Below are 13,207 nucleotides of genomic sequence, written 5' to 3'. Positions count from 1 at the left end.
TCTTAGTTTGCTGCCATAAATAGGTAGTAACAAATACACTTGGTATTTCCTTTCTGAAGTGTGGCACTGGTAAAAGTGGTTGCCGTGGCCAGGACCTGTGACACAAATCCTGATTCATGTGCAACAATTACAAAATGGGCAATGGGTCTACAGAAAATAAATGAATAAATAACACATAATTGTTTCAGGAAGTTGGTTTTAGGCAGTCTTGGTCTTTTCCAGTAAACACGTGGAGTTATCTGGATGGCTGTGAACAGCCGCCCACAAGGAAAGGAAAACTCGGGCTTTTCCATGGCACTTCTGTGACGTGGGCTTGTGTTTCCCACTCCCAGCAGCTCTCACTCAGAAGTGGTGATAGCACTACTGATGGTATTTTGTCTATCTTCATGTAAATCAGGTGGTGGTGGTTGCTGCAGGGAGGTGGGGTGGAAATAAAAGGGATGTTGTGTAGCCTACTGTAGATGGCCTTTGCCAGGTTCAGTCATTTCCTGTCCATCTGCCAAAAATCACAAGCTGATAAATGGACATAATTTGAGTGTGGGAAACAGTATTGCTTGATGAGCTACAGGGGAGGGGGAAAAGAATGAACGAAGACTCACGAATAAAGAAAACAACACTTTATCAATGGAGATGCAGTCTGACTGGCTGATGCTGAGATAGCGGACCTTGTTTATTCTTTTCTCTGACTCTTGCCGAGGGTTTTCACTTGCTTGTCCCTCCCACCTGTCTGTGCAGATAGGAGCAAAAAGACTGCACGTCCATGTGTGTTGATCACTATGAAAGGAGAGTATGTGTTTATACATGTCACCAGCTGTGGAGAATGGGCAAGCGCACATCATTTTCTTCTCCTTCTCTCTCTCTCTCTCTCTCTCACTCACTCAATTTCAGCCTACAGTGGAAAAAAAATCAGCATGTGAAATCGTATTGTATCTAGGCATTGCAGCTTCAAATACCCAGTTCAGTGGCTGGCAGCTTTGTGCCATTAGCACATACCATGGCTAACATACTTTCCAAAGGACTCTTTTTATGGAAGGGGTAGATTATTCTAAGATTTCGTGTGGTACTCTTTACGTTATATTTCAGAGCCAGTACTAGAGTAAATGAAATGTTTTATCTGTAACTGACTGAAAATGTTAAATATGTTTGATGCAATCAAGGATCCGGGATGCTGCTGTTCTTGTGATGTCTGGTTTTACACAATGTTTAGCATGTTAATAACCATGGTTAATCCTGCTGTTTTGCACTGTGATCCGCCTTTACTAGATATCTCATGATGCTTAATGTTCAGAGCTGCACTGAAACTGTCAAATTGATGCAGGTTTGGGAGGGGCTGTACTGAAGAGACTCTCCTGCAGCAGTGTGATGCTAATCGATTCCTTTTTTCTTGTGTTCTTTCTTTGCAGTAAATGAAATTATAAGGAATGACCTTTCCAGTACCAGTGTCCATTCATAGCTTTCAATATGGGCCTCTTATGAAATCCACACACGCTTTTGACTTAGATGGCATGTCAGCTTGAGTACAGAGATACCAAGTAAACTGAAGACCACTCCGATCTTCCACCTTACTGAATGTCAGGAACTGAAGATTTACCTCTTGCTTACAAAGAAGTAGGTCCTCAACTTCAGCTGATGAAATAGCTTCTTTAAAGAAAATCATCTCAAAAGAAAGAGGAGGGAGTACACTCACAGATGGCGCATTTCGTGGGACAAAACTAGGAAACTCATCAAAATCTGAGTGCTTCTTCCCAATGCTGATCTTTTTGCCATGGCACCGCTGGAATACAGCCCTGGAAGTGCCTTATTTTACCAGGTTGTGGCATCAGGGCATTTATAATAAGCTTTGAATTTGCTACCATTACAAGTGTTGGTAGGTGCAGAAACTATAGAGCTTACATTCTGGAGAATGATATTGGAAAAAAAGAAACAAAAACATAAGACTGCAGCAAAGTAGGGAGTGAAATCCCTATCCAGTAAGATGTGCTTATGAATTCCAGAATTTCTTCAGCTTTTCTTCGCTGTAATGTACAGCCTATTGCCTTATTCTTAGTGCATTTCAAAAGCCTCTTGATTTGTCATCATCTCAGCTTTCTTTTGCATTGTCTTTATTACGTGCTAATGAATCATAGGATTGTTAGTAGTAGCATGTTAAGATTTTGATTTTAATCTGCCTTCAGTCATAGCACAAGTGAGTTGAATAGCACAAAATAAAAAAGGTTGATGGACAAAAAATTGAAATCTATCTATTACTTGATAGATGAATGTGTATGCATGTACATACATACTAGTATATATGCATATATTTATATATGACAAATAATATAGATGATTGCCTAGTGAGGGCACTGAATTTAGCAATAATTTCAACTTCTGAGAATGCATTTCAGATCCACAACAAATATTTCAGCTACTTCTTTTGAGGGTTTGTTGAAACTAAAGCAGGTATGCATTTTCTTTCCTCATGCAGTTAAGCAAGCACTTTAGATAGGCAAGAAGGATGCATACAAGATACATGTTATTTACCAAATGGCAAATTATTAAAGTAACTGTAAATACCATTATGGAAGAGTGTAAAATATTTGTTCAGTTATAATATTATTATTCCGCAGAAGCCTTATAACTCTCTGCTACATGTATGAAAAGAATATTACCAAAAAACCACAAAGGTTTAATATGCAGCGCTGTATAGTGTGTTTTCAGATTAGCTAATGTTTCTGGAGCTACAGATAGGCATGTAGTGTAACCTCTAACATTGTATTTTTTACAATCAACTGCTTATTATATAACTAGCAACAACCTATTTCGTATAACCAAAAAATAAAAATAAAAACAAAAATAAATGAAATAGCATGAATTAAATTAAAAATGTTTAACATTAATATTGTGCCTTAGGAATCTGTGCCCCCTTCTGGAAATATACCTGAACTACACCTCGGTGCTGGGGTGACTCGTTAACCGTAATGCAATGAAGATTGAACAGGTTTCACAAAAAGGTGAAATCCTCCTAAGCATTTTAAAACATTACTCTGTATAATTATGTCTTACTTTCTTTAGAAAAAAAAAATGAAAGCCATATTTGTCACATTTGCACATTACTGTGAAGACATGAGAATATAATATGGCTATATGTACATAATATGCTGTTATTCGTCCTTATAATAGTCTGTTATTCCTCACCTGTTTACTCCTAGTTATTTACCCTGTATTTAGCATTGTAGACGTTGCATGAAACATTTCTTATAGACTGCCATATGAAAAGTAAAAAGCTTGACAGATGTCAGCTTGACTTGTAGCTAGAAAATAGATCCAATAAAGCAAAATGTTTTGCTGGAAGCTAGTCTTAGAGTGGTTCATTTTATGTTATCTTGACAAATCTTCCTTTCTCATATAAAATATGCAATTTTACATTATATACATATATATATAAATATATATCTCCATCTCTTCTATTTGAAGCTGTTTGCATCCTGCTGCATCCTGCTAATATAACCATCTTAGCATGGAAGTAAAGTCTCCTGTCAACAGACTCTTCTTTATTCCCCCTTGCATTTAAAGACATCGCTGCCAAGGAGAGAAAATGATATATGATATAATCATCAGATTTTATTCTCTCAGTATTTGAGAAGTGTCAACAAAGTGTGTGTGGAGGAATGGTTATGCCAAAGTATTTTCTATTCACATGCATAAATACCTTGGGTGAGGCTTTTACGATACAAGACAACACACACACAGACACACCCTACACAATGTTTGCATTTCAGCAATAACTTTAGCAAAGTTTTCAACTGTATGGTTTGGATATGTTGCATCTCCTTCGTCTTTATTTTTATTTTCCTCTTTAAGCTATATTAAAAAAAAAAACTGTTACTTTTAAGCCTGGATAATGGAAGATTATGCATCTCTGTTATATGTATTCATAAAATAAAAATGAAAGCAGAAATATTTCCCGTATGAGACTGCTATCTTGTTTTTGTATGTGTGTTACGGTTGTTGCTCTCAGTTTATGAAAATTGTGTTCATCAACCTTTTTTGAAAACAAAGCAAAACAAAAAAGCCACAACACTCTGAACTTGAGCGTAGCCCTTATAGCTATGGTCAAAAATACTTTTGTCGTGGATGATTCTGACTGTTAAAAAGAGCACTTTGGATGAATTTTAAACGGTAAAACAAGGTAACTTATTAATCATGCAACAGAGTATTTGCATCTGTATAGATGCAAAAGACACTTGGACAACAGTGTCTTTTGCTCTCCCTTGAACTATTTCTGAAATGTGTAGATTGCTAAGGGTAAGCTTTGGACCTCTGGCCTTCAGTGCAGCGTATACAAGAGACATTCTTGTTCATCTGGAGGCTTTTGTAGCCCTGTGACAGGAGGGCTGCCCACAGACATGCAAGAGGGGATGACTTGCCATGACATGAATATGATCGGTATGATGAATGCTACTCTCTGAGTCCCCCTCCTCTCCAAAGAAGAAGGGGCAACAGAAGGGTGTCGACTCAGTCAAAGCTGGGCTGAATGCACCTCTGAGATCCTCATCACTTCGTCAGGTGGTGCATTTGTATGTACCAACATGTGACACCTAATTGGCCAAATCACAATGAGCTTCTGCAGTTTTTCTTGACCAAGGGCAAGTTACAAGGTATATGAAAAACAGTAGCATGCTTATGACAGCAGCCCTGATTTAGGTAAGCTTTTGAACACATTTTTTAAAAATCCTCAGAAAGAACAAGACATAAATATTTAAAACTTTGTTGAATAAGGACCTTTCCCTGCCTTGCATTTGTCCTCCTGTGATTATAGGACAACACACATTGCTCACTCTATCCCACCTAGCTTCTGAGAGTTTGCTGATGAATCCCTCACAATTTAAGGAGAGACATATGCTCCAAACCCATTAAAACCCAGATACGGCTCAGCTCTTTAGAGATCAGTCTCTGCTTCCTGTCTTCAGGGTGGAAATACTGATGTTACTCCTCATGTGGACAGTGTGAGCCATATTGTCGGGGAGGTTCCTGGAAAATTGACAGCACAGAAAATTGTCACACATTCTTTATATCTTCTGGAGACTGTGGCATCATTTTATGCCAGATCAAAATGTCTGGTCACACATTGAATTCATTTGAGCAACATACTTTGGTCATTGTGCTACCTGGCTTCCTCTGAGCTTCCTCTCATTTCTACAAGTCCCCTTGTCAAAACACAGCAGACCCGAGCATGGCTGTGTTAACCGTATCTTGACCATAATTCTTTAAGCAAAAATAGTTTGTAGCAAACTCCTAGCTGACTACTTTCATTCATAACCAAAACATAAGGTGAATCCCACACATCCATCTGGTACTGCTTGAATAAATATCCTTCCTGGAGTTGTGCCTTTGAGATTTTCCTTTACAGCTGAAAATGGCAAATTTCAAGGAGTTAAATTTCTTGCCTTAAAGCTAAGCTTTCCTTTACCATGTGTGTAATTTTATTGCATTCATCATTGTAAATCTATTGAATTTGTCTCAGTAAAACAAAATCTTTCTCCTCAAGTATATTACTGTGGAGTGTTATGGGCAATGGCGTAAGATCTCTTTAGTTTCTGTAACTTTCTTTTTAAACAAATGGTCTGATTTTATGCCACGATCACTGATTTTCCCCATCTTTGCATACACTTGCCCAACAAGGATGTCAAGCATTTGCCTGATTTAATTTGCCTGCATTGTTTCCTCTTTCTCAGCAAGTCAATGTTTTTCTTCTCTAACTTTTTTTTGAGCCTCTTTCCAAAAAAATAAAAAGGTTTTGATTCTCTTCAGGTAGCCAAATAATTTGTTCAGAGCAGATCAGTTACAGATTCTCATACTGTTGGCTTTAATTACAAACCATTTTTGATTCCAAAACCAACTTTTTTTTTTCCCTCTGGCCAAAGAGAGTGTATTTCTGGACTGTGCAAACTCATGGAGCTTTAACAATTCAGCTGGTTAACTGGTTGAGTATTTGGGATTTAAGGTAACTGATGGTATACCTAGCACATGCTGTAGCCTGCGGGATATTGGCTTTTGTCGTTTAAATCAGAAAGCTGCTGACTGTAGCTCTTCCTAGCTGTTTTCACATATAAGCAACCCACAAGCTACTCTTCGCAAATGTGGCAAATTCATTTTCAGTCATTTTAGGAAATCCCTTTTTTTTTTTTCCTAACATGGGGAAAGAGTTTCCAAAAATGCCATCAGCATCATTTTCCAATTGGTTTCCAACCCTCCTTTTGAACTGATTTCACACCCACAGCTCCTGTCCTCATTCTGCTTCCAGCTCTGCTGGCCCAGGGCTTCTGGGTTGACAATAGTGTAAATCCAAGACTGGCAGCAGTGTCAGGAACAGAACTGTCCTAGCAAGGGGCTGACCCTCAGCCTGCCCAGCTGGGAGGTGCCCTATGCCTATCGCCGAGCTCTCTGCTCACCCATGGTGCCAGAGGCCCAATGCTGAGTGTGAAACTTCACCAGCCAAGGATGCTCACGGTGGGGTCCCAAAATTCAGCCTCCGTCAGCCAGGGGACATCCCAGTTACAGCAGTTTAATGGTACTGGGAGAGAGCAGAGATCTCTGGGTCTCACCAGAAGGTATGTGAGTGTTTGGCAGGATTTTTTTAATGCACGGTTTGGGATTTTTCAGGTCTTTTTTTTTTTTTTTTTTAATGAGAAAAATGGCATTTTGTCTGACATAAAATCTTTCTTTTTTCTACCCTTCTTTTTTTCCTGCTTAGAAAATACAAGCCACATATTATTTTGGGTCAGGTTGATGCAAACTGAACCTTCTTTTTTCTCCCCCCTCCAAATCTCCAGACTGGGCTGCTTTCCCAGGCTGTGGCTCCCCCTCCACCCAAGCAGAGCATCACAGGCATCACATGCTTACTGCCTCTGCCCAATTTTTTTGAATGGTTCTTTGCAGAAAGCTCCTCGTGGATCTTTGCTGCCTCCCTGGACCCCTTCCAAGGCTCCTGCCTGGGCCAAGCTTATCCATCCCACTGCTCTCATCCTTCGGCAATCTTTTATTTTTTTATTTTTTTTTACTGCATATTTTGTCCTATAAGACAATACAGATAATGACACTAAATCAAACTTTTAGTTTATTGAATGAGTTGCTCCTGTACTTTCCGCTCGCAGCACTGTGCAGCATGAGGCTCCTCAGCAGAGCTCAGGTTTTACACCCCAACCAAGCCATCGGCACACTGTGAGCAAGGGGAGAGCCATAGGGTGCAGCCCATGGGGCCCCAAACATGCTGCCCAAGGGGATAAGGGGTGAAGGGGACCCAGGGCCAAGCCTGCACAGCAGCACCAGCGGCGCGTGGGAGGGAGCAAACTCTGCCTGACTCCCAGGATGAGTCTGCACAAGGTGGGTGTATGAAAACTGTCTTCAATTTTCCAACTGCACAGTCGTATCCGGGCAGAGGAGCAAAAGGTGGTGGAGACCAGGCACTGATCTCCTGTCGCTCCTTGCCCTCAGGGGCAAAATAGTGCTTTCAGCACAGCAGTACCCCTGTGAGCAGGAGATGCTGAGTGTTTTAGGAGTGCTCCGGTGAAGCCACTTACGACTGCCACTGATTTCGGCCATGCAAATGAAAACACAAGTGTCTGCGTGAAGATGCAGGCCAGCGTAGGAGTTTCTGGTTCAGTTTTCCTTGCAGAGCACAACAGCAGCAGCACTTTAGAAAGTCAATTTTGAGAGTTATGAACAAGATCAGAAGACTCTCGCTCTCAGTTTAGAAAGTTGGTAGTTTCAGGTTTTAACCTGCAGAGCACAAGTGTGCAAGTGCTGCCAGAGAGCTGGGGACAGAGTTGTCCTTCTCACCTCAGGGACAGCAAGGGCAGCGGTGGCTTCCTGGTGAAGCAGAGAAGGGCCCATCACACCCATGGCGTTGGCCACCTTGGCTACAGGGGATCACTCAGACTTCCCTCTGGCCTCTGGGCAGCATGACACCTACAAGACACCTCTGGCAATGCCCACAGGTGCATGGTGCTGGTGTCTCAGCTGCAGTCATCCCATCCTGGGAGGGATGTTGCCTTTGGCAGATTAACTCCTTGGTATTTATTGCTGCCCGAGGCTGATAGGTCCAGGAATCACTGTGTTAGCAGGATGTATCAGCAGGTCACAAAGTAGTAAAGAGCATAATAAAACGCAGATCCAGTAAGAATCCTCCATCTACCCAACCCCTTCTAAGATACACAGGCATACGAAAAGTTAAGTGTAGAAATAAGACTTGTTACTAAAAATAATAACTGAAAGTGGTTGCTACATTCATGTATTTCATGTGTGCTTGGCCTGAACGAGTTTTATAGGCCTAAATATTAAGCAGAGTGTCTGATGGACTAATAATGTTGAGTAACTTCTTATATAACACAGCACGTCTCTAAAACATTTTTGTGGCTGAAACGTATACCTTTCTGGTGACTCAAGTCCTCTCTCTAAGCTATAGAGCAGTGGTAATGCGCAGTGACGACACATCACTTATCACTGCTACCTGTTGGTCCAGCGGTTGACCTAAAACCCCAACATTTCCCCTTCCCTTCAGCCAGGGCTGTGAAATGTAGAATAATAAACATACCATATGCTGTCTGCTGACGCACTTCACTCCCGATTCAGATTACAGTACAGTCTTGCAGAGTACAGCTCCCGCCAGCACTGTTGGGTGATGGAAAACACAGAAAGGCCTTTTCTTTCTAGGCAGATCTTTATCAGCTTAATGTCTGAATTGCTGAGGTCGAAAGGAAAGACTGAGCCAGCCTGACCATGGTTTTTGTGGTTTTTACTTGCTAGGGCTTTATCCGGACTCCTGCAGCTACCTCGGTTGGGCATCTGCCGTTTGAGGACACTGCTCAGAAGAGCAGAGGGACACCCATGTTGGCCTCCCAGGGCAGGGAACCTCTTCTGATGGTTTGCTTCCCTGGACACATTGCTCATTGCTGCTGAGCCAGATGCAGGGCTGGTGCAGTACCAACGAGCTGTGTGGGTGCTCTCTGCCTACATCCACAAACTGCAGAGGATGGCTGATATTCGAGGGGCTTCCAGGTGCTGTGGGTGTTACAACAGGGCCTGCAGATGAGGCAGCACCACTTTGTCGCCAACACTCGGAGGGCTTTCTGGGCTTTTTTCCTTTTGTAGCTTACTGGGGTCTAGTCTTATAGACCTGTGTACAGAAATCTTGCCTGCTGGATGCCATCCCTCAGCACTGACCTTCCACATTAGGATGAGAAAAGAGCAGTGGTTTTTAGCCCTGCTTTCTGAGTATCCACTTGAAGTTACTCAACCAAGTTCAGTCAGTACTTTTTAATAAGTGAAACCACACATCCCAGCATTGCCCTATTCTGCCTGTGCTCTGATAATACGAGTTGCCACTGGAGACAGTATCAGTACTATTTTTAGCTGATGAGAATTTTCCAATTTTTGTTTTCTTCTATAAAATTTTGCATCATAATGCCAAATATGTAGGTATTGTGGGATCTTTTTTCCCCACAAAACTATCTTTTCAATTACTTAAAGAGCTAGCCAAAAAATATTGAACTCTTGAGGAGAAAAAAAAAAATATCTCATTTTTCATCTGGCTCTACTGTTCACATCTTTTATTATTTTCTTCTTTCTGCAAACCACAAATTTTGCGCTGTTAAAAGGAACTGGACTGATTTTGATCTTCTACAAGTATAACTGTAGTTATTCCTGAACTATGCCAGAATAATGGAGCTCAGAATCAGGCTCAAAATCCTGTTTCTCCAGAGCCTTACAATCAAAGTTATATTGTACCAGAAACACTTAGAGTGTAAAGGAAATAGAGGACAATCAGCTTATTGCAGTGCAAAAAAGGGTTAGTGCAGTAGCTACGCTATACGCACTACACTTTGGCTGCCTTGTGGAGGAAAAAAAGCAATGTGCTTTAGCCCCCATCCTGGCAGTTTAGAGAAGGTGAAGTTGCATCGCTTTCTTCCCAGCTGATTTACAGGCTCTGTCTGGCCAGGCGGCTGGGCCCGTAGATGCTGATTATCAGCACTGCAGGGCCTGTTGTCCCTCCATCCTGACCCTGGACACTTGGCTGAACTTGTGGATCAGAGGTCAGACCTGCTCCTGCTGGCCTCCCAATCTGTCCCTCTTCCTTCGGCATGTCAGGGACTTATCTTGGTGCCACAGGGAGCACAGCAGTGTGGCAATCCCATAATTTCCTGCTTCTGGCTGCTGCTGCTTTGAATCACAAGGAGACAAATCTGGAAGGAGAGACATGCCGTCTGGGCACCAGCTCTCAGAGGGGTCTCCTTTCAGGTGATGCAAAGCACAGACAAATGTACGCAAGCGGAGAAACCAGAAGCACCTAGGGAAAGGCTTTGACACTGACTGCAAGGTAGGATATACATGGGTGACAGGTAGACCAGCAGACATGAGACAGGAAGGCCTTACCGAACAGGTTGACTCCAGGATGCTGGAGACTTTCTCCAGCCAGCAAAGCTCACCAGGCACCAGAAGGCTCTCTGCTGCCTGCATGAACCACACTTGGTGAGGACAAATCCCATCCTTCTCTCATTGCAGTATCCCAGACTGCAGCTTGTAGGGGACTGGAAAGAGTGAAGTGGAAATTCAGTGCAGGGGCAATGGTCATGTTTGGAAGGATTTGAGTAAAGGCAGTTAGGACAAATGTCTTACTGTATTTCAAGTTCCTAGACCGGTTATTACCCAAAGCAGGCGTCCCTGTCCCTTGCTCCTACATGCAAACTGGTGCACCATTTGAGGGGTGCAACTCCTGTGAGGAGGCTCGATTGCCTGTTTCACCTGATGTCTTGGGGGAAGGCTCTAGTCTCTGGTTCCAACCTCATGGTGCTGTTCTGGGGAGATCAGGGCACCTCGGCTGCTGTCTGTTCCTATTGTGCACTTACCTCTTGGGCACAACAAGCACTTTGCTCTCCGAACATTTGGTTCCTTGCTGTGACTAGCTGCAGATGTGCCAGCCTACAGATCTAGTCTGTGGCCAGACTGGCTGGCTATATTTCAAGCCTAAATGACGCCAAATCCCCCTTCCCCTCTCTGAAAGGCATATTCAATTGCAGATGATGCAACATCTGTAACTATTTCAAGGGAAACTTGCTGCTGCATAGGAGGAGAAATGGCACCTGTGAATGACAGGGAAGCTGCCTCCCACGTCACTGTTAACTCCTGTTGGGCCTTAGCACCTAGTCCAAAAGGCGGCAAATTCCAGGCACGGCTTGCAGGCGCCCTGAGGTCCAGCTGCCCTGAGGCTCTCACACCAGCGAGGTGAAAAAGCTGTGGCCACCAGTTGTGCTCTGGGCAGGATGCAGAGGCCACCCAGCCATCAACATCACCGTGACTGAGAGGGAGCCTCATCTCAATCTGGTCCTGTGGCCTTTGCTAGCTTTATTCCTACTCTGCTAACGTGCACGGCTTGCGTTGCATGATGCTGGGATGCTTTACAACCTAGCAACGGTACATATTTACGCAGTCTCAAAGATTTCCAAAGTAGTGCTTGCTGACGCTTCACTCTCAGATATGACGAAAGATTGAAAAAAATAGAAAGGAACATGCACTAAAATATATCCTTTTTATTATTTTTTTTTTCTTGTTGTTTATACTTCAGGCTGATTTTGCTCCTTAGTTAAGGGAAATATTCTCTAAGTTTTATATGTGGGTTTTGTTTGTTGTTTTTTTCAGTTATGCTGTGTAAGAATAGAAGTCAGTGCTGAGTAACAGTATTTATGCATAGAGGAATTATTTTAGAAGGCCCACAGCTACAGCACAATCCTTCCTCTGTACAGTTTCCATCATGATTTGAGGTGGCAAAAGAAGAGTTCAGAAGAGTTCAGTACCCAAAGCTCAGGGCACAGAATGTACTGTGGTTCACAGATTTAATAGAAAAGGGGAAGGGATGGGGGGCATGACTGCAGCATTTCAGGTGGCAATGTAATACGGAAAATGGAAGAACTTGTATTTTGAACTTGGTAATGTACAATGTTTACTGCCAAATCACTGAATCTGAGATTTTGGTTTAACCCTTCTTTGCTACTGTGTGGCTGAAATTCATGCACTTTACCAAAGCTCTGAGAAGCACTTCCATTCCCAGTGGTCTCAAGTCCACCTTGCTCTGATGATGCGACTGAGCACAGTGGATCCAAATCTCCCCTTCATGAAATGACTGCAGCTGTGGGAGCATAACAGGAGCCAGAGTTTGGGCAGCTCTGTTTGCGTTGTGCTAGGCACGAACAAAGGCCTCGCTAAATGCAGCTCACTGTGGAGGAACAGCCTCCAACCAAGATGTAACGCCAGCCCCAACAAAAAGAGATTACCTTCACACTAGGAGTTTTGCTTCACTTTAAATTGCCACAAGAGATTCATTTGTTTTAATAGTTCTTTCTTGGCAAAATTGTCAGTATTCTGTTTTCCAGTGTGGGGACCCGAATTATCTGTCTTATCCTGCATTTTATGTGCTCTGCAATATCTATCACTTGCACTATCCACTTAAGCACCTAAATAACAGACCTGAATACCCTTTTTGAAAATTTAGCACTGCCTCTCTGCAGGTAGATCTAATAATTAAAAATAAAAATAAAAAGGGAAAGGGAAAATGAAAGGAACAGGGAAGGTTTTGGAGCAGCGATGTTATGCGAGCGGTCATAAAGCAGCCTCTGAAATCAACACAACGCCTGACACTGCCAAACAACTGAATTTCATTAGTTTGGAACTGTGTTTTAGGGCTCAGGCAGCTTGTTTAAATCCATTTATAGTGCCCGATTGCCAACAGCAGCCCTGCCTCAGGCTCGGCCCAGGTCTCCACGGTTCCTGTCTGGGTACATGGGGCAGCTCCCTCCCTCCCAGCCGCATGTGCACGTGGCTGCCGCACACCCCGAGGGATGTCAGAGCTTTTAACAGGCTGCATGTGTGAGGACCGCACTGCCATCCCCGGCAAGGGGGCCAGCCTGGAGAAGGGTAAGGACGCAGCAGGTATTCGTCAGCCATTAGTACATTTAACAAATCTGCTCCTAAAGAAAGGAAGTGAGGAGCAGCTCCTGCAATTAGAAACACAGAGATGATTTTAAGTCAGTAAACTGCCAGAGCTGGTGAAGTGCCATAAAGGGATTTGGCCAAGACACAGTGGCTAACACCTGCGTGTTTACAAGAAATGCCACGAAATCGATGACGTCGAGCAGTCAGAGCCTCCACTCCGTATGTCTGCTTGAAGCTCTCCCCT

The 13,207-nt window shown here is 42.9% G+C and overlaps 1 protein-coding gene across 5 annotated transcripts in view; it reads left to right on the top strand.

The window, feature by feature from the left end:
* Positions 1–3,939, top strand: part of NFATC1 (nuclear factor of activated T cells 1) — a 120,410-nt gene extending 116,471 nt beyond the window's left edge. For all 5 annotated transcript variants that reach the window (XM_080581018.1, XM_080581016.1, XM_080581020.1 and 2 more), the window contains one exon: positions 1,404–3,939. In XM_080581018.1, the coding sequence (XP_080437144.1) occupies positions 1,404–1,453 (50 nt within the window). In that variant the 3' untranslated portion in view covers positions 1,454–3,939. The remainder of the gene's footprint in view (positions 1–1,403) is intronic.
* The last annotated feature ends 9,268 nt before the right edge of the window (positions 3,940–13,207 follow it).

The sequence above is a fragment of the Anser brachyrhynchus genome, assembly GCF_964034855.1.
Source record: "Anser brachyrhynchus genome assembly, chromosome: 2".
Classification (NCBI taxonomy): Eukaryota; Metazoa; Chordata; class Aves; order Anseriformes; family Anatidae; genus Anser; species Anser brachyrhynchus.
This window is presented reverse-complemented; position numbering and strand designations above follow the sequence as displayed.